Source organism: Lissotriton helveticus, chromosome 5_1 (assembly GCF_964261635.1).
Source record: "Lissotriton helveticus chromosome 5_1, aLisHel1.1, whole genome shotgun sequence".
In the NCBI taxonomy this organism is placed as follows: domain Eukaryota; kingdom Metazoa; phylum Chordata; class Amphibia; order Caudata; family Salamandridae; genus Lissotriton; species Lissotriton helveticus.
The window spans coordinates 48,707,618-48,730,643 of NC_136065.1; the positions used below are offsets into that span (position 1 = coordinate 48,707,618).

Consider the following 23,026-nt stretch of genomic DNA (forward strand, 5'->3'; position numbering starts at 1 on the left):
GTCCTTGTGTGTCTAAGTTTTTAGGCAACAATACAAATGTAAAGGTAACTTTGGCGGTTAACGTTCCTGTTGGAGAGAGATGGGAGTAGCGCAGAGGATTAAGGTGCCTGCTGCAAAGAAAATGTCCGTGTGTGTTTGTGAGTTTTTAGGCAACAATAAAAATGTAAAGGTAACTTTTGCGGTTAATGTTCCCGCAGGAGATAGATCGGCGTTTTTCCAGGGACTGTTTCCACTCATGCTGAAGTAGCGCAGAGGGTTGAGATACCTACTGCAAAGAACATATCCTTGTGCATTGAGAGGTTTTCAGGCGACAATAAAAATGTAAAGGTAACCTTGACAATTAATGTTTCGATGGGAGAGATCAGAAGTTTTATGTAGTGGCTGTTTCCACTCCTGCTAAAGTTTCTCAGAGGATTAAGGTGCCGGCTGCAAAGAACATGTCCTGGTGTGTTTGTAAGTTTTTAGGCGACAATAAAAATGTAAAGGTAACTTTGGCGGGTAAATTCCTGCAGGAGATAGATCTGAGTTTTATCCAGTGGCTGTTTCTAGTGACGCTAAAGTTTCTCATAGGATTAAGGTGCCTGCTGCAAAGAACATGTCCTGGTGTGTCTGTAAGTTTTTAGGCAACAATAAAAATGTAAAGGTAACTTTGGCGAGTGAGGTTCCTGCAGGACGGAGATGGAAGCTTTTTCTAGTGGCTGCTACTACTGATGCTAAAGTAGCGCAGAGGATTAAGGTGCCTGCTGCAAAGAACATGTCCTTGCGTGTTCAGAGGTTTTCAGGTGACAATAAAAATGTAAAGGTAACTTTGACATTTAATGTTCTTTCAGGAAAGAGAAGGAAGTTAAGATGCCTGATAGACACCAGGTTTGCAGTACGGAGCACAGCAGCCACACTGCTCTACAACATACCTTAGAAACATTGCTCTGGCAAAAGACTTATAAGGACCCAAAGGCGAGACCTATTGGATAATTGTTTAATTCTGCAGTTTGGTGCATGATTCACACGGGAAACATTGTCTGCCCTTGTTTATAAAATCTACAAGGAAAAGAGATACATAGTTTCACTGAGGCTTCTGGTTGCCATGGAAACATGTGAGAGGGTCATTGAAGAAGGTTCTTGGAATGTTGGTGTTTGAACCGTGGATGACAGTTGAGGGGGAGGGGGGGGGGCTCACACCAGCCTCAGCTCCACTCCTCCTTTGTAGGGGGGGGAGGGAAGGATGAGGGTCTGAAGCTCCCTGCAGCTCACTCCAGCCTCAGCTCCGCTCCTCTCCTGTAGGGAGGGTGGGAGGGAAGGATGAGGGTCTGAAGCTCCCTGCAGCTCTCACACCAGCCTCAGCTCCGCTCCTCCCCTGTAGGGGGGTGAGAGGGAAGGATGAGGGTCTGAAGCTCCCTGCAGCTCTCACTCCAGCCTCAGCTCCGCTCCTCCCCAGAGATAGAAGATCGGGAAGAGCCTCTGTGTGAAGGGGGCCTGCGGGAAGGAGAAGAGAAGCTCCATGGAGTCAGCATTGTACAGAGACAGCCGCCCCCCCTCGTAGTCCAGATACACCCCCAGCTTCAGGGGCTCCTCACGAGGGGTCAGAGGGGTCACAGGGGAGGTGAGAGCCGAGTACTGACCCCCCCACCCCTGCACAGCCCAGACTCCCCCCTCAGGTGACCATGGGGCCCCCCCCTTCCTGTTCACAGACTCTGCTGCAACCCCCACACGCCACAGCACCCCCTCCTGCAGCAGCTGCACCTCCCAGTAATGTCTGCCGGAGGTGAACCCCTCGCTCCCCAGCACACAGGAGTGAGTGAATCTCTTGGGGGTGTCCGGCAGGGTCTGTGCTGTGTCCGTGTCTCTCACACGTCTCCGCCCCTCAGACAGGAGGAGCAGAGGAGAAGCCGTGTCAGGATCCAGAGTCACCATCACTGCAGAGAAGAGATTCACAATTAGAGATTTAATGACACAAAGAAAGGCTGTAATTACTGCTTCTGTTTGATTAATTTACACCACACCTGGAAGGAGCACGCGGCGCTAGAGAGCGCGGCACTAGACTACCACACATGAGACATGCTACATCACACTACCACAAAAGGCATATTACACTACATCACACTACCACACATGAGACATACTACATCACACTACAACACGAGGCATACTACACTACTACACACTACCACACATGAGACATACTACATCACACTACAACACGAGGCATACTACACTACATCACACTACCACACATGAGACATACTACAACACACTACAACACGAGGAATACTACACTGCATCACACTACCACAAACGAAGCATGCTACACTACACCACACTACTACACATGAAGCATGTTACACTACATCACACTACCACACATGAGACATACTACAACACACTGCAACACGAGGAATACTACACTGCATCACACTACCACACATGAGACATACTACAACACACTACAACACGAGGAATACTACACTGCATCACACTACCACACATGAGACATACTACATCACACTACAACACGAGGCATACTACACTACATCACACTACCACAAACGAAGCATGCTACACTACACCACACTACTACACATGAAGCATGTTACACTACATCACACTACCACACATGAGACATACTACAACACACTACAACACGAGGAATACTACACTGCATCACACTACCACACATGAGACATACTACAACACACTACAACACGAGGAATACTACACTGCATCACACTACCACACATGAGACATACTACAACACACTACAACACGAGGCACACTACACTACTACACACTACCACACATGAGACATACTACATCACACTACAACACGAGGAATACTACACTGCATCACACTACCACCAACGAAGCATGCTACACTACATCACACTACTACACATGAAGCATGTTACACTACATCACACTACTACACATGAAGCAAGCTACACTACATCACACTACTACACATTAAGCATGCTACACCAGACTACCACACGAGGCATACTACACTACATCACACTACCACACATGAGACATACTACATCACACTACAACACGAGGCATACTACACTGCATCACACTACCACACATGAGACATGCTACAACACACTACAACACGAGGAATACTACACTGCATCACACTACCACACATGAGACATACTACAACACACTACAACACGAGGAATACTACACTGCATCACACTACCACACATGAGACATACTACATCACACTACAACACGAGGCATACTACACTACATCACACTACCACAAACGAAGCATGCTACACTACACCACACTACTACACATGAAGCATGTTACACTACATCACACTACTACACATGAAGCAAGCTACACTACATCACACTACTACACATGAAGCATGCTACACCAGACTACCACACGAGGCATACTACACTACATCACACTACCACACATGAGACATACTACATCACACTACAACACGAGGCATACTACACTGCATCACACTACTACACATGAGACATGCTACACCACACTACAACACGAGGCATACTACACTACATCAAACTACCACACATGAGACATACTACAACACACTACAACACGAGGAATACTACACTGCATCACACTACCACACATGAGACATACTACAACACACTACAACACAAGGAATACTACACTGCATCACACTACCACACATGAGACATACTACATCACACTACAACACGAGGCATACTACACTACATCACACTACCACAAACGAAGCATGCTACACTACACCACACTACTACACATGAAGCATGTTACACTACATCAAACTACCACACATGAGACATACTACAACACACTACAACACGAGGAATACTACACTGCATCACACTACCACACATGAGACATACTACAACACACTACAACATGAGGAATACTACACTGCATCACACTACCACACATGAGACATACTACAACACACTACAACACGAGGCACACTACACTACTACACACTACCACACATGAGACATACTACATCACACTACAACACGAGGAATACTACACTGCATCACACTACCACCAACGAAGCATGCTACACTACATCACACTACTACACATGAAGCATGTTACACTACATCACACTACTACACATGAAGCAAGCTACACTACATCACACTACTACACATGAAGCATGCTACACCAGACTACCACACGAGGCATACTACACTACATCACACTACCACACATGAGACATACTACATCACACTACAACACGAGGCATACTACACTGCATCACACTACTACACATGAGACATGCTACACCACACTACAACACGAGGCATACTACACTACATCAAACTACCACACATGAGACATACTACAACACACTACAACACGAGACACACTACACTACTTCACACTACCACACATGAGACATGCTACACCACACTACAACACGAGGCATACTACACTACATCACACTACCACACATGAGACATACTACATCACACTACAACACGGGGTATACTACACTACATCACACTACTACACATGAAGCATGCTACATCACACTACCACACGAGGCATACTACACTACATCACACTACCACACATGAGACATACTACACCACACTACAACACGAGCAATACTACACTACATCACACTACCACAAACGAAGCATGCTACACTACACCACACTACTACACATGAAGCATGTTACACTACATCACACTACTACACATGAAGCTTGCTACACTACATCACACTACTACACATGAAGCATGCTACACTACATCACACTACTACACATGAAGCATGCTACACCACACTACCACACAAGCCATAATACACTACATCACACTACCACGCATAAAGCATGCTACACTACATCACACTACTACACATTAAGCATCCTACACTACATCACACTACTACACATGAAGCATGCTACACTACATCACACTACCACACATGAAGCATGCTACACCACACTACCACGAGGCATACTACACTACACTACCACACATGAAGCATGCTACACCACACTACCACACAAGGCATAATACACTACATCACACTACCACGCATAAAGCATGCTACACTACACGACACTACTACACATTAAGCATCCTACACTACATCACACTGCCACACATGAAGCATGCTACATCACACTACCACACGAGGCATACTACACTACATCACACTACCACACATGAAGCGTGCTACAATACCCTACCACACAATGCATACTACACTACATCACACTACCACACATGAATCATGCTACATCACCCTACCACATGAGGTATACTACACTACATCACACTACCACACATGAAGCTTGCTACACTGCATCACACTACTACACATGAAGCATGCTACACTACATCACACTACTACACATGAAGCTTGCTACATTATATCACACTACTACACATGAAGCATGGGACACTGCATCACACTACTACACATGAAGCCTGCTACACTACATCACACTACTACACATGAAGCATACTACACCACACTACCACACAAGCCATAATACACTACATCACCCTACCACACATAAAGCATACTACATATTACACTACATCACACTACTACACACGAAGCATGCTACACTACATCACACTACCACACATGAAGCATGCTACACTACATCACACTACTACACATGAAGCATGCTACACTACATCACACTACCACACGAGGCATACCACACTACATCACACTACTACCCATGAAGCATGCTACACTACATCGCACTACTACACATGAAGCTTGCTACACTACATCACACTACTACACATGAAGCATGCTACACTACATCACACTACCACAAACGAGACATACTACATCACACTACAACACGAGGCATACTACACTACATCACACTACCACACATAAAGCATACTACATACTACACTACCACACATGAATCATGCTACGCCACACTACCACACAAGGCATATTACACTACTTCACACTACCACACATGAGGCATGCTACACCACACTTCCACACATGAAGCATGCTACACTACATCACACTACCACACATGAAGCATGCTACAACACACTACCACACATGAAGCATGCTACACTACATCACACTACCACACATGAAACATGCTACATCACACTTCCACACGAGGCATACCACACTACATCACACTACTACACATGAAGCATGCTACACTACATCACACTACTACACATGAAGCTTGCTACACTATATCACACTGCTACACATGAAGCATGCTACACTGCATCACACTACTACACATGAAGCTTGCTATACTATATCACACTGCTACACATGAAGCATGCTACACTGCATCACACTACTACACATGAAGCATGCTACACTACATCACACTACTACACATGAAGCATGCTACATCACACTACCACACGAGGCATACTACACTACATCACACTACCACACATGAGACATACTACATCACACTACAACACGAGGCATACTACACTACATCACACTACCACAAACGAAGCATGCTACATCACACTACCACATGAGGCATACTACACTACATCACACTACCACGCATGAGACATATTACATCACACTACGACACGAGGCATACGACACTACATCACACTACCACAAACGAAGCATGCTACATCACACTACCACACGAGGCATACTACACTACATCACACTACCACGCATGAGACATGCTACACCACACTACAACACGAGGCATACTACACTACTACACACTACCACACATGAGACATGCAACACCACACTACAACACGAGGCATACTACACTACATCACACTACCACACATGAGACATACTACAACACACTACAACACGAGGCACACTACACTACTACACACTACCACACATGAGACATACATCACACTACAACATGAGGCATACTACACTACATCACACTACCACACATGAAGCATGCTACACCACACTACCACACACAGCATACTACACTACTTCACACTACCACACATGAGACATACTACATCACACTACAACACGAGGCATACTACACTGCTTCACACTACCACACATGAGACATACTACATCACACTACAACACGAGGCATACTACACTACATCACACTACCACACATGAAGCATGCTACAACACACTACCACACACAGCATATTACACTACTTCACACTACCACACATGAGACATACTACATCACACTACAACACGAGGCATACTACACTACATCACACTACCACACATGAGACATACTACATCACACTACAACACGAGGCATACTACACTACATCACACTACCACACATGAGACATACTACATCACACTACAACACGAGGCATAATACACTGCATCACACTACCACAAACGAAGCATGCTACACTGCACCACACTACTACACATGAAGCATGTTACACTACATCACACTACTACACATGAAGCATGCTACACCACACTACCACACAAGCCATAATACACTACATCACTCTACTACGCATAAAGCATGCTACACTACACCACACTACTACACATTAAGCATCCTACGCTACATCACACTAATACACATGAAGCATGCTACACCACACTACCATACAAGCCATAATACACTACCACACATGAGACATACTACATATATTGTATGTATGTATTGCGACTTATATAGCGCACGTATCACCCGAAGGTATCAAGGCGCTTGCTTAGGGAACCCGTCCTGGTATTCCCCTGTGAGATACCCCGGCAGGGTATCCACAAGGTGAAAGCCAGGCATCCCGCCGCGAGGGGCCGTAGTGGAGATTAAGCAAGCTATTGCCCAGAGTCGCAGAGTGTGACCCCGTGAGTCGAGTAGGCACCGGAGCGAGAATTGTCGAGTCCGTGGAATTTTTGAGCCCGAGACCCGCCGAGGCGGGGAATCGAACCCTGGTCCACGGCCGATCTCAGCTTCCGGGTCTGCCGCCTCTAACCACTGAGCCACGCTTCTCACACTACAACACGAGGAATACTACACTACATCACACTACCACAAACAAAGCATGCTACACTACACCACACTACTACACATGAAGCATGTTACACTACATCACACTACTACACATGAAGCATGCTACACCACACTACCACACAAGCCATAATACACTACATCACACTACCACGCATCAAGCATGCTACAAAAACACCACACTACTGCACATTAAGCATCCTACACTACATCACACTACTACACATGAAGCATGCTACACCACACTACCACACAAGCCATAATACACTACATCACACTACCACGCATAAAGCATGCTACACTACATCACACTACTACACATTAAGCATCCTACACTACATCACACTACTACACATGAAGCATGCTACACTACATCACACTACCACAAACGAAGCATGCTACACTGCATCACACTACTACACATGAAGCATTCTACACTACACCACACTACTACACATTAAGCATCCTACACTACATCACACTACCACACATGAAGCATGCTACATCACACTACCACACGAGGCATACTACACTACATCACACTACCACACATAAAGCGTGCTACAATACCCTACCACACATGCATACTACACTACATAACACTACCACACATGAATCATGCTACATCACCCTACCACATGAGGTATACTACACTACATCACACTACCACACATGAAGCATGCTACACTGCATCACACTACTACACATGAAGCATGCTACACTACATCACACTACTACACATGAAGCTTGCTACAATATATCACACTACTACACATGAAACTTGCTACACTGCATCACACTACTACACATGAAGCATGCTACATTACATCACACTACTACACGAGGCATACTACACTACATCACACTACCACAAACGAAGCATGCTACATCACACTACCACATGAGGCATACTACACTACATCACACTACCACGCATGAGACATACTACATCACACTACGACACGAGGCATACGACACTACATCACACTACCACAAACGAAGCATGCTACATCACACTACCACACGAGGCATACTACACTACATCACACTACCACGCATGAGACATGCTACACCACACTACAACACGAGGCATACTACACTACTACACACTACCACACATGAGACATGCAACACCACACTACAACACGAGGCATACTACACTACATCACACTACCACACATGAGACATACTACAACACACTACAACACGAGGCACACTACACTACTACACACTACCACACATGAGACATACTACATCACACTACAACATGAGGCTTACTACACTACATCACACTACCATACATGAAGCATGCTACACCACACTACAACACGAGGCATACTACACTACATCACACTACCACCCATGAGACATACTACATCACACTACAACACGAGGCATAATACACTGCATCACACTACCACAAACGAAGCATGCTACACTACACCACACTACTACACATGAAGCATGTTACACTACATCACACTAATACACATGAAGCATGCTACACCAAACTACCACACAAGCCATAATACACTACATCACTCTACTACGCATAAAACATGCTACACTACACCACACTACTACACATTAAGCATCCTACGCTACATCACACTACTACACATGAAGCATGCTACACCACACTACCATACAAGCCATAATACACTACCACACATGAGACATACTACGTGTATTGTATGTATGTATTGCGACTTATATAGCGCACGTATCACCCGAAGGTATCAAGGCGCTTGCTTAGGGAACCCGTCCTGGTATTCCCCTGTGAGATACCCCGGCAGGGTATCCACAAGGTGAAAGCCAGGCATCCCGCCGCGAGGGGCCGTAGTGGAGATTAAGCAAGCTATTGCCCAGAGTCGCAGAGTGTGACCCCGTGAGTCGAGTAGGCACCGGAGCGAGAATTGTCGAGTCCGTGGAATTTTTTAGCCCGAGACCCGCCGAGGCGGGGAATCGAACCCTGGTCCACGGCCGATCTCAGCTTCCGGGTCTGCCGCCTCTAACCACTGAGCCACGCCTCTCACACTACAACACGAGGAATACTACACTACATCACACTACCACAAACAAAGCATGCTACACTACACCACACTACTACACATGAAGCATGTTACACTACATCACACTACTACACATGAAGCATGCTACACCACACTACCACACAAGCCATAATACACTACATCACACTACCACGCATAAAGCATGCTACACTACACCACACTACTACACATTAAGCATCCTACACTACATCACACTACTACACATGAAGCATGCTACACCACACTACCACACAAGCCATAATACACTACATCACACTACCACGCATAAAGCATGCTACACTACATCACACTACTACACATTAAGCATCCTACACTACATCACACTACTACACATGAAGCATGCTACACTACATCACACTACCACAAACGAAGCATGCTACACTGCATCACACTACTACACATGAAGCATGCTACACTACACTACACTACCACACATGAAGCATGCTACACCACACTACCACACAAGGCATAATACACTACATCACACTACCACGCATAAAGCATGCTACACTACACCACACTACTACACATTAAGCATCCTACACTACATCACACTACCACACATGAAGCATGCTACATCACACTACCACACGAGGCATACTACACTACATCACACTACCACACATAAAGCGTGCTACAATACCCTACCACACAATGCATACTACACTACATAACACTACCACACATGAATCATGCTACATCAGCCTACCACATGAGGTATACTACACTACATCACACTACCACACATGAAGCATGCTACACTGCATCACACTACTACACATGAAGCATGCTACACTACATCACACTACTACACATGAAGCTTGCTACAATATATCACACTACTACACATGAAACTTGCTACACTGCATCACACTACTACACATGAAGCATGCTACACTACATCACACTACTACACATGAAGCATACTACACCACACTACCACACAAGCCATAATACACTACATCACACTACCACACATGAAGCATGCCACATCACACTACCACACGAGGCATACTACACTACATCACACTACCACACATGAAGTGTGCTACAATACCCTACCACACAATGCATACTACACTACATAACACTACCACACATGAAGCATGCTACACTGCATCACACTACTACACATGAAGCATGCTACACTACATCACACTACTACACATGAAGCTTGCTACATTATATCACACTACTACACATGAAGCATGCTACACTGCATCACACTACTACACATGAAGCATGCTACACTACATCACACTACTACACATGAAGCATACTACACCACACTACCACACAAGCCATAATACACTACATCACACTACCACACATAAAGCATACTACATACTACACTACATCACACTACTACACACGAAGCATGCTACACTACATCACACTACCACACATGAAGCATGCTACACTACATCACACTACCACACATGAATCATGCTACACCACACTACCACACAAGGCATATTGCACTACTTCACACTACCACACATGAAGCGTGCTACAACACCCTACCACACAAGGCATAATACACTACATAACACTACTACACATGAAGCATGCCACATCACACTACCACACGAGGCATACCACACTACATCACACTACTACACAAGAAGCATGCTACACTACATCACACTACTACACATGAAGCCTGCTACACTATATCACACTGCTACACATGAAGCTTGCTACACTACATCACACTACTACACATGAAGCTTGCTACAATATATCACACTACTACACATGAAACTTGCTACACTGCATCACACTACTACACATGAAGCATGCTACACTACATCACACTACTACACATGAAGCATACTACACCACACTACCACACAAGCCATAATACACTACATCACACTACCACACATGAAGCATGCTACATCACACTACCACGCGAGGCATACTACACTACATCACACTACCACACATGAAGCATGCTACAATACCCTACCACACAATGCATACTACACTACATAACACTACCACACATGAAGCATGCTACACTGCATCACACTACTACACATGAAGCATGCTACACTACATCACACTACTACACATGAAGCTTGCTACATTATATCACACTACTACACATGAAGCATGCTACACTGCATCACACTACTACACATGAAGCATGCTACACTACATCACACTACTACACATGAAGCATACTACACCACACTACCACACAAGCCATAATACACTACCACACATAAAGCATACTACATACTACACTACATCACACTACTACACACGAAGCATGCTACACTACATCACACTACCACACATGAAGCATGCTACACTACATCACACTACCACACATGAATCATGCTACACCACACTACCACACAAGGCATATTACACTACTTCACACTACCACACATGAAGCGTGCTACAACACCCTACCACACAAGGCATAATACACTACATCACACTACTACACATGAAGCATGCCACATCACACTACCACACGAGGCATACCACACTACATCACACTACTACACAAGAAGCATGCTACACTACATCACACTACTACACATGAAGCCTGCTACACTATATCACACTGCTACACATGAAGCTTGCTACACTACATCACACTACTACACATGAAGCATGTTACATCACACTACCACACGAGGCATACCACACTACATCACACTACTACACATGAAGTATGCTACACTACATCACACTACTACACATGAAGCCTGCTACACTATATCACACTGCTACACATGAAGCATGCTACACTGCATCACACTACTACACATGAAGCATGCTACACTACATCACACTACTACACATGAAGCATACTACACCTCACTACCACACAAGCCATAATACACTACATCACACTACCACACATAAAGCATACTACATACTACACTACATCACACTACTACACATGAAGCATGCTACACTACATCACACTACCACACATGAAGCATGCTACACTACATCACACTACCACACATGAATCATGCAACACCACACTACCACACAAGGCATACCACACTACATCACACTACCACACATGAATCATGCTACAACACCCTACCACACAAGGCATAATACACTACATCACACTACTACACATGAAGCATGCCACATCACACTACCACACGAGGCATACCACACTACATCACACTACTACACAAGAAGCATGCTACACTACATCACACTACTACACATGAAGCCTGCTACACTATATCACACTGCTACACATGAAGCTTGCTTCACTGCATCACACTACTACACATGAAGCTTGCTACACTATATCACACTGCTACACATGAAGCATGCTACACTACATCACACTACCACACGAGGCATACTACACTACACCACACTACCACACATGAGGCATGCTACATCACACTACAACACAAGCCATAAAACACTACATCACACTACCACACATGAAGCATGCTGCACCACACTACCACACAAGCCATAATAAACGACATCACAGTACCACACATGAAGCATGCTACACAACTCTACAACACGAGGTATACTACACTGCATCACACTAACACACATGAAGCGTGCTACAACACCCTACCACACAAGGCATGCTACACTAAATAACACTACCACACATGAAGCATGATACATCACACCACCACACGAGGCATACTACACTACATCAAACTACCACATATAAAGCATGCAACACCACACTACAACACAAGGTATACTACACTACATCACACTACCAAATAAGAAGCATGCTACTCAACACTACAACACAAGGTATACTACACTACATCACACTACCACACATGAAGTGTGAGTCTGTGAGAGAGTGTCTGTGAGAGATTGTCTGTGAGAGTGTCTGTGGGAGTGTCTGTGTGAGAGAGTCTGTGAGAGAGTGTCTGTGAGAGTGTCTATGAATGTCTATGACAGTGTCTATGAGTGTCGATGAGAGTGTCGGTGACAGTCTCAGTGAGTGTCTGTGAGAGAGTGTTTGTGAGAGTCTGTGAGAGAGTGTCTGTGTGAGAGTGTCTGCGAGAGAGAGTACCAGGACTGTCTGCCTGTCCCGGTCAGGTGGTGGTAAAGCCCTAATTTGCATGTAGATGTTGTCTGGTCTGTTTTGGCATACGTGCGCACTTTATAAAGCATATAGCTATAACAAACGATATCATTTTCATAAACAGTATCAAACATGCATAATAAACCCAATTGTATTTACCTTTATAACGCTTCATCTCTGGGCCTTGAAGCTTCACATTATTACACCTGAAACAACACATCAATCATGTTGGTGTTACAGAACAAACACAGTTTACAGGATAACATACGGAACACCAGATACAGCCTGTAATTAAAAAAGTAATCCTGTGATCCCAGGCGCTCCTGTGGACCAGTGCAAAGAGTGTGTTACTCTTGACACAACAACAATCAAAGCTCCAATGACACATGGCAACCCAGTTACAACCTGCTGAGCAGAGGCTGGGTGAGGATAACAGGCGACACCCCACTAAAATCACAGAATACCAAAAAAAAACAAGGCCCCGCTGCTTGCAATGATGAAGGGACATAGATTGACAGCCAATAAAGCCGGTCAATGGGGAAAAAGACTATTCGGCAACGCTCGATTCAAACTGGTGCAATTCAGTTATCACCACATGAACATGGAGTTCTCCACACTGCTCAAGATGCCATGAAACACAGCTGACTCTCGGAGTATGAGGTGGCGATGACCTTCAGTACAAACATACTAGTCTGAGTTAGAGAGAAGGCTGCCTCCGCGCACTGGACGGCTTCCCGAACTATGCCCAGTGCTTACAGCAGATGAAAGAAAAGGAAAGATGAAAAGACAGGTCACTCCACTGGAGAATATACTAGCAGAACTTTATAATGTCTTTAATTGTGTGTCTTGTAATTAATCTCTAGATGCCAGCACTTGTGAATCTCTGTGGTCATGAACCTGTGAATCTCTGTGGTCCTGCACCTTGGAATCTCTGTGGTCCTGCATCTTGGAATCTCTGTGGTCCTGCATCTTGGAATCTCTGTGGTCCTGCATCTTGGAGTCTCTGTGGTCCTGCACCTTGGAATCTCTGTGGTCCTGCATCTTGGAATCTCTGTGGTCCTGCATCTTGGAATCTCTGTGGTCCTGCATCTTGGAATCTCTGTGGTCCTGCATCTTGGAATCTCTGTGGTCCTGCATCTTGGAATCTCTGTGGTCCTGCATCTTGGAATCTCTGTGGTCCTGCATCTTGGAGTCTCTGTGGTCCTGCACCTTGGAATCTCTGTGGTTCTCTACCAGGGAATCTCTCAACTCCTGATTCTTGGGATATCTGTGGTCATGAACCTGTGAATCTCTGTGGCCATGTACCTGTGAATCTCTGTGGTCACGAACCTGTGAATCTCTGTGGTCATGAACCTGTGAATCTCTGTGGTCATGAACCTGTGAATCTCTGTGGTCATGTACCTGTGAATCTCTGTGGTCATGTACACGTGAATCTCTGTGGTCATGAACCTGTGAATCTCTGTAGTCATGAACCTGTGAATCTCTGTGGTCATGATGATGTCTGTGAGACATAGTTGAAATTGCTCTTCTGCGACGGTAGAATTTTCTTCAGGCACTAAGATACACTGAGTATCATCGGCATATGAAGTGGTTTCAATTTTAAAGGATAATATTCTTTCAATGAGGGGAGCCATATATATGATGAATAAAACCAGGCGGATGGCAGATCCCTGAGGAATGCCAGACTTGAGTGACGTTTCAGTTGGCTGGTAATGTCCAAGCGTAACCACCTGCCTGTGGTCGGCAATGAAGGACTTTAGCCAAGCCAAGGCTAGATGGGAAATGCCGCACATCTTCAGGCGGTGCTCTAGAATATCATGGGAGATCGAGTCAAATGCAGCTGATAGATCTAATGGGATCAGACTGCATTTTTACCCATATCAACGGCAAATTTAGGGTTCAGTGCATTCAAGAAGAGCGGATTCGGTGGAATGGTTAGGTCGAAAACCATACGGGCGAGGGTGCAAAAGGTTGGTCGCTTCAACAAAAGTGGTCAATTGACTATTGACTAATTTCTCCGTGATCTTACTAAGGTAGGGCAACAAAGAGATGAGCTGTAGATTGGAGAGAGTAGTACGATACTTTAATTGGTTTTTTAAAGGAGTTTTAAAGCAGCAACCTTTCCAGTCAGTGGGAACTTCTGCAGTTAACAGGGAAGAATTGATTATTTCATTGATAACCGAGTGGACAACATCAATAATAGTGTGAAGAACTTCCAGCAGGCTAGCATAGAAAGGTGACCCCGACTCACAGGAAAGGATGGCTTGCCGTGACTGTTCTAGGCTAATGGTCTGGAAGGTTTGCAGATTAGAGATGACCTTATAAGATACAGAAGACGTGTCTATGGGAGGAACATATCCCATATAAAATCTGTTTGTAACTTTTGGATTTTTGGTTAAAAAAAGTTAACAATATTGTCAAATAATGTTTGAGAAGTGGGTTATTTTGAGTTTAAAGATACATTTTTTTATCCGATTTAGCTGATGTAATTAGATTTGTGTAATACGCTTTTTTCTCCACTTAAATTTGTTTGTGATAAGCTTACAGAACTGTTTTGAACTGAGCTTAGTCTTCTGAATTGTATCCTTTCTGCCATCTACTCTCAGATTGTCTACATTGAAGGTGTAATTCAGTTAGTTTTTGAGTATAGCAGGGGGCTGATACTTTAGTGATCGATTTCATTTTCAAAGAATTATGGGGGGTGAATATATTACTAACAGTGATCATCCAATGGTTAAAGCTCTGGTTATCCTGAGAGGTGCTGACTGATAAGGTGGGTCTAAGCCCTAATGCACGGTTAACTAGATCTGGGTGCTCCTGCATGTCGCCCCACTTGCGTAATGTCTTGGGGGAACTAGTAGTAGGTGGCCTTGGGGGATTAATATGGGGCCAAGTGATTCTAAACTGAATAAGTGTATGTGCTGACCAAGGCAAAGGAAATGGGGGAGTTGACAGTTAATGAACATAGATTGGAGAAAATTCCATCCATCCCCTGTAGCAGCAAGACATGCTCCTTTCACACTGAGAGGAGGATAATAAATCAGCCTCACCTGCTCAGGGTACTTCTGACATCCTGCAAAACAGAAAAAGAAATACAATGAATGCAGTTTCCACTGAATATATTAACATTTTGTATTCATTTAGCATGGAAATGTGTTTGGAAATCTAAGCTCCATTGAACTCTTCTATCTCTAGTTTGAAGACTCTGGGAGCCCCCCCCACATCCTCGTACAAAGTCTGATATTCTGTCGGCACAGGCGGTGACATCCTGAGTGGATATCCCATGACACAGCACAATCTGAAATATTCTGAATGGGGTCACATGACACAACAGAAACTGATATTCTGAGTAATATAAAAAGGATCTCTACCCCGGAAAACCCCAGGAGTTCACTTTTTCACCACTGGTCCTTGACCTCTCCTGTGTTGTAAGCCTTCCTAAAGACGTCTCACCCCCTGCAATTGCTGCTAAAATGGAATTAGGAGCTTCAACCTATAGAGCCTGCCTTTTAATATATGGCGAGCTATGCTTGAACAGTGAGGGTAAGGGGCTCTGGGTAGGTCACAGAAGACCTGTCTAAAGACTATGTGTGCACTATGAGTGTTGCATGTGTGGATTAGGGTGAGCGTGGAACTTGTCTGTTGTGCGATAACCTAAAATGACAGCATTTTGTATCTGCTGTGTGTCAAGAGTGCCAAACAAGGAGGTAAGTTATGGGTACATAAAAGTCCCTTGAAGCTGACCGGACTCCTCTGAAAGGAAGGAGGGAGACAGGTGCCACTTAAAAGTGCCAGGACAGTCCGGGACCACTTCCCGCTACACTCTTGTCCAGCATGGTTGCTGAGGACAGCGCAGTGATTTGGAAGGCCTCTCCCTCTTTTGTGTCTTTGTCTCAGATTCCATCAAGCCACACTAACCTCTGCTCCCACTTACTGCCACGTTTGAGAAAACAAAACTTTGGCCTGGACCATTCTGGGCAAATAAGGAAAATGCTACTTACCAGTATGCATCTGTTCTTGGCATGTAGAGCTGCAGATTACTACACTTTGCATTAGATCACCACCTGGTGTTGGGCTCAGATGAGTGCATGTTGTTGCCGTTTTGGAAGAAGTCTTTTGTAGTCACAAGATAGGTGACTCCTCCCTTGGACGATATTGCGCATGGGCATCGGCTCCATCCTTAGATTGTTTTCCGCCATGATGGGAAATGATGGAGTTAGTAGAAGTAAAGAAAAGGATGTCCATGCGTGTGCATCTAAGTAAGATAAAACTGGAACAGATCCAGGTCCTGGGGAGGCAGGAGGGCGTGTAGTAATCTGCAGCTCTACATGCCAAGAACAGATGCATACTGGTAAGTAGCATTTTCCGTTCGAGGCATATGCGCTGCAGATACTACACTTTGCATCGATTGTGCAGCAGTGTCTCCCCTAGTGGTGGTCACCTGTACCGTTGCAGTAGTTTGAATGAGAGTTTTAAGGACAGCTTGGCCTACTGCAGCTTGCTGCTTGGCTTGCACATCAACACAGTAGTGTTTAGTGAAGGTGTAGACCATGTTGCTGCCTTGCATATGTCTTCTAGGGGATGTTCCGTAAGAAAGCCATAGAGGCTCCTAGTTTGCGTGTGAAGTGTGCTCTAGGAGGAACTGTTAATGTACGTTTTGGTTTTTGATAGCATATTTGTATACATTTTACAATCCACCTTGCAATTACACCCTTAGAGATGAGGTTGGCTTTGTGAGGTGGAAAGAAAGATACAAACAATTGTTTTGTTTTTCCAAAAGATTTAGTCCTATCTATATAGTAGAGAAGAGCTCTTTTAACATCTAGTGTGTGTAGAGCTCTTTCTGCTACAGAGTCACGGTTTTAGAAAACACAGGTAACTCTACAGATTGGTTTAAATGAAAAGGAGTTATGACTTTTGGAAGGAATTTAGGATTAGTTCTTAGAACCACTTTGTTACGATGTAGTTGTAAAAATGGTTCTTGTATTGTGAAAGCTTGTATCTCACTTACTCTTCTACGAGAGATAATAGCAATAAGGAAAGCTGTTTTCCATGTGAGGAATTGCAGTTCACATTTGTGTAAAGGTTCAAAAGGTGGTCCCATGAGTCTTGTAAGAACAACATTTAGGTTCCACACTGGAGAAGGTGGTAACCTCGGGGGAATGATTATTTTTTAATCCTTCCACAAATGCTTTAATAGCTGGTACTCTAAAAAGTGACAGATGTTGTCTGTTTTGTAAATATGCTGCAATTGTTGCAAGGTGCAGGCGTATGGATGAATATGCCAAGTTACATCTTTGTAAATGTAAAAGGTAGCAAATTAGTCAGTCAGTCAAAGTACTTTATTTCGGTAACATACCATAAAAAGGCCATACATACACAATAAGCATAACGCAATAGCAAAGGATAAAACAGGTAAAACCATGTATTAAAAATCACATACAAACAGTTCCTGCAAATATTTAAAAAACATCGGTTATTGCACCGAAATGTCAGTATATAAAATATATAAAATTGGATAAAAAGTGTGGCACCTCCTAAAAGTAGCCCTTAGTAGGAAATATGAGCTTCCAGCTTTAGTATTGCACATCTCATATACCACATAGATTGGAGAAATCTTGCTGTGGCAAAAACTATCAGGGGGGAAGTGTCATATTTAAGAATCCTGAATACCTCCCTGTAATCCCTAAAGCCCCTAACCCTACATAGCTGCAAAATCCATTTCTCCCTAGCCCTAGCGTAAGTGGGGCAGAAGAGCAGAACGTGCAGATCTGTCTCACTGCTGCCCGAACACCCCGGGCAGGTACTTGCCGTTGAGGAAGCGTTCCGCCATTTGTGCGTTACCGCCCTCAATGGCAATGCGCTGTGTCTGAACTGGGTGTAAAATTTCTTAGCCAAGGAGGGCTGGATATCGTCCAAAAAGACTTCAAAGCGGGGATAAACCTTGATGTTCAAGAAAGTGTCCGTTAGCCTACCCGTCGAGAGATTGCATGTTGTAGACACCATGCGGTACCTTCTAAGAGCTGCATTCAGTAGTTTTTTAGAAAGCAAAGGACAGGAATCTTGGGGAAACGACCACATGTCTCCCCTGTCTAAAGCATGGCAGAGGTGCTTGATGTAATTCAACCAGGGTATTTTCCCCGAGGTCCCCCTATGCAGAATGTCTCTCAGGTCATCCCTATAGCTCGAAAGCTCAGGAGTCACCCAAAAGACGCCTGCAGTACAGGAGAGGACGATTTGCTACGATCTCCTGGATTGGGACCAGGCCCAGGTCCAACCTCAGAGGGATCAAAGGCGAGCTCACAGGGAGATGGAGCAAGCGCCTAATAAAACTGTTTTCCGTGAGCATCAAAGGGGCAGCTGATGTATGGCCCCATAGCTCTACGCCATAGAGTGCGCCCCCTCTTGCTTGGGCCTTATAGATCTCAAGAGGCGGGCTCAGGAGTTTCAATGAGGTGTCATTAAAAACCTTTAAAATACCACCCGATGATTGGGCCAGCTTTAGGTTGGCCCTAGCCTTATGGGACCCCCAGTCCATCTTGTCATTCAGTGTGACCCCCAAGTACTCAAAGGTGGACACACGGTCCAACACTATTCCATACATATGCGGGCGGGGGCAATTGGCCGATTTATAGTTAAAGACCACTAACTTTGCTTTCGAGATGTTGATCTCCAGATTTCTCAGATGGCAAAAGGAGCAGAATGCGTCTAATGTGCGCTGTATACCCCCTGACGATTTTGACACCAGGAGTGTATCATCGGCGAACATTAGGGCCGGTATCCGTCGCCCCGCTAAACTGGGAGAGTCCAAGTCTTTTGCTCCCGAGAGATGGTCTATTAGCCCATTAAGAAAGAGGGAGAAGAGGGTAGGAGCCAAGAGGCACCCCTGCCTTACTCCCCTCTCAACCGGGAAGGGGGCCGACAACTCCCCACTCCTCCCATACCTCACCCTAGCATATGTGCCCTGATGCAGTCGTTTAAATAGGTGGCACAAGTAAGAGGGGGCACCCATCGCCAGCAGCAAAACCCACAGCTTGTCCCTATGGACCAGGTCAAATGCGGACCGAAGGTCCACAAAGATCAAAAACAAACTACCCACCCCAATAGTGACCGTCTTCCAGTAGACCAACTGTAGTCTAAACAGTTGGTCTATGGTAGAAACCTTTGCTCGGAAGCCCGCCTGAAGGGAGGTTAGGATGTGTTGGTCATCCATCCAACTCTGCAACCTTGATAACAAAAGGCGGGCAAAGATTTTCTGGAGGACGTCCATCAAACTTATGGGGCGGTAATTAGACAGGTCTAGGGGGAAGCTTTCTTGTGAATGGGGATTATTTCGGCTCCCAACCAGGTTTACGGGATCTCCAGACCCTGCAAAATGGCATTAAAATAAACACAAATGTAGGGAGCCCATACCTTTTGTTTGCTACAGTAGAGGCCGCCAGGGATCCTGTCCAGGCCCGGGGCTTTTCCTAATTTCAAGCTACCAAGGGGCCCCCGCACTTCATGGACAGAGCAAGGTGGGCAGACCAGGGCCGGGGCTTCCAGGAGAGCCAATTCTGTAGGGCGATTTTGCAAAACAGCCTCCTCGTGGTGGTCACTATGGCCAGATGAATACAGGGGCTTAAAATGATCTAGCCACGCGTCTTCACTCAGATTAGGGATGATGGCAGACTTCCCCTCGGCCGACCCGACTCGCACAAGGTTCCAGAATGACCTGAAATCTCGGGTTCCCAATGCCACTCGGATATTGTCCCACCTGGCGGCTTCCTACTCAGCCCTTGCCTCCCTAATCAAAGTTTTATACACCTGCCTCGCCGTTCTAATGCTAAAGATTGAACCCGATTTGACCTCCCTGATCAAGCACCTCTTTGCGTGGCTACATTCTTTGTTAAACCAGTGATCCTGCCTCTTTGACCCACCGCTCCTAACATCCAAAGAGTAGACATAGCGGGCCAGGGAGCCAAAAAGGTTATTATGTATATCTTGGAGCCCCTGGAGTGGGAGGGGAGAGGTTCGCAACCTGCAACCGGGAGGTTAGAAACCTCCGTGAGAGAGCTTTCAACAAGTTGATATAATTCTGCCAGCCTCCCAGGAGCCAGTGCAATCCTCTCCCATCTAACTCTTCTCCCTCCCGCTGCTATGACTAGATTAAAGTCAGTAGCCGTTTCCTCACGTCCTGAATCATTGCGACAACCAAGGGGAACAAGCAGTTCTAATGACAATAAATTGTGATCGCTATCGAACCTTGGGATCACAGAAAAAGTTCTGAGGCAAGCCCAAAACTCTAAATTCACCAATATATAATCTATGGTAGAGCTTCCCCCGGTCTGTTAAATGTACTGGTCCCTGGAACATCTGGGGCCAATCTACCATTACAAGCCGTTAGTGAATATAGAAAAGCCAACTTGTTAATCGCAAGGGCTTTTCTGGGTACATGGTGCAGTCCGGAATGAACCAACTTTCGTCCTCTTCCGCGGAAATAGAGGGAATCCCCGAAAATGGCTCAAAGTGACAGTTGAGGTCTGCACCAATAATTTTATGAGCACCCGGGGGAAGAGATTGTAAAAGAGTTTCCAGTGCTTCCAAGGTTGGTAGGCCCAGCTGGAGCGGATGAGGGCGCAGGTATATAATAAACACTGCCAACAAAGGCCCCTTGTTGAAATTCAATATAACACAGAGAATGTCCGGGCAGTGGGAATCTACTACCTTAAACGTACATCCCAGATGGACAGCAACTCAAATACATAACCCCCCCTGAAGGTCTGCCCCTCAAGCCTTGTACTGCTGGGATATGGAAGGACGCATATCCCTCCTTGACCGGTGGGGACAGCATCCAAGTCTCTTGAAAGAGACATAAATCATAGCACTCCATCAACTCTCCCCACTCCGGATTTAGCAGCTTTCTCTCGAGTTCTGCTACATTCCACCATCCGCCAGTAGTAGAGGCTCG

The 23,026-nt window shown here is 45.1% G+C and overlaps 1 protein-coding gene across 1 annotated transcript in view; it reads right to left on the bottom strand.

The window, feature by feature from the left end:
• Positions 1-1,251: 1,251 nt before the first annotated feature.
• The window catches only part of LOC144754119 (E3 ubiquitin-protein ligase TRIM39-like), a 531,293-nt gene continuing 509,518 nt past the window's right edge, over positions 1,252-23,026 (bottom strand). The window contains exons 4-6 of the mRNA XM_078641686.1: positions 17,127-17,149; positions 14,236-14,282; positions 1,252-1,913 (exon numbers count right to left, since the gene is read on the bottom strand). Coding sequence (XP_078497812.1) covers positions 1,405-1,913; positions 14,236-14,282; positions 17,127-17,149 — 579 coding nt within the window. The 3' untranslated portion in view covers positions 1,252-1,404. The remainder of the gene's footprint in view (positions 1,914-14,235; positions 14,283-17,126; positions 17,150-23,026) is intronic.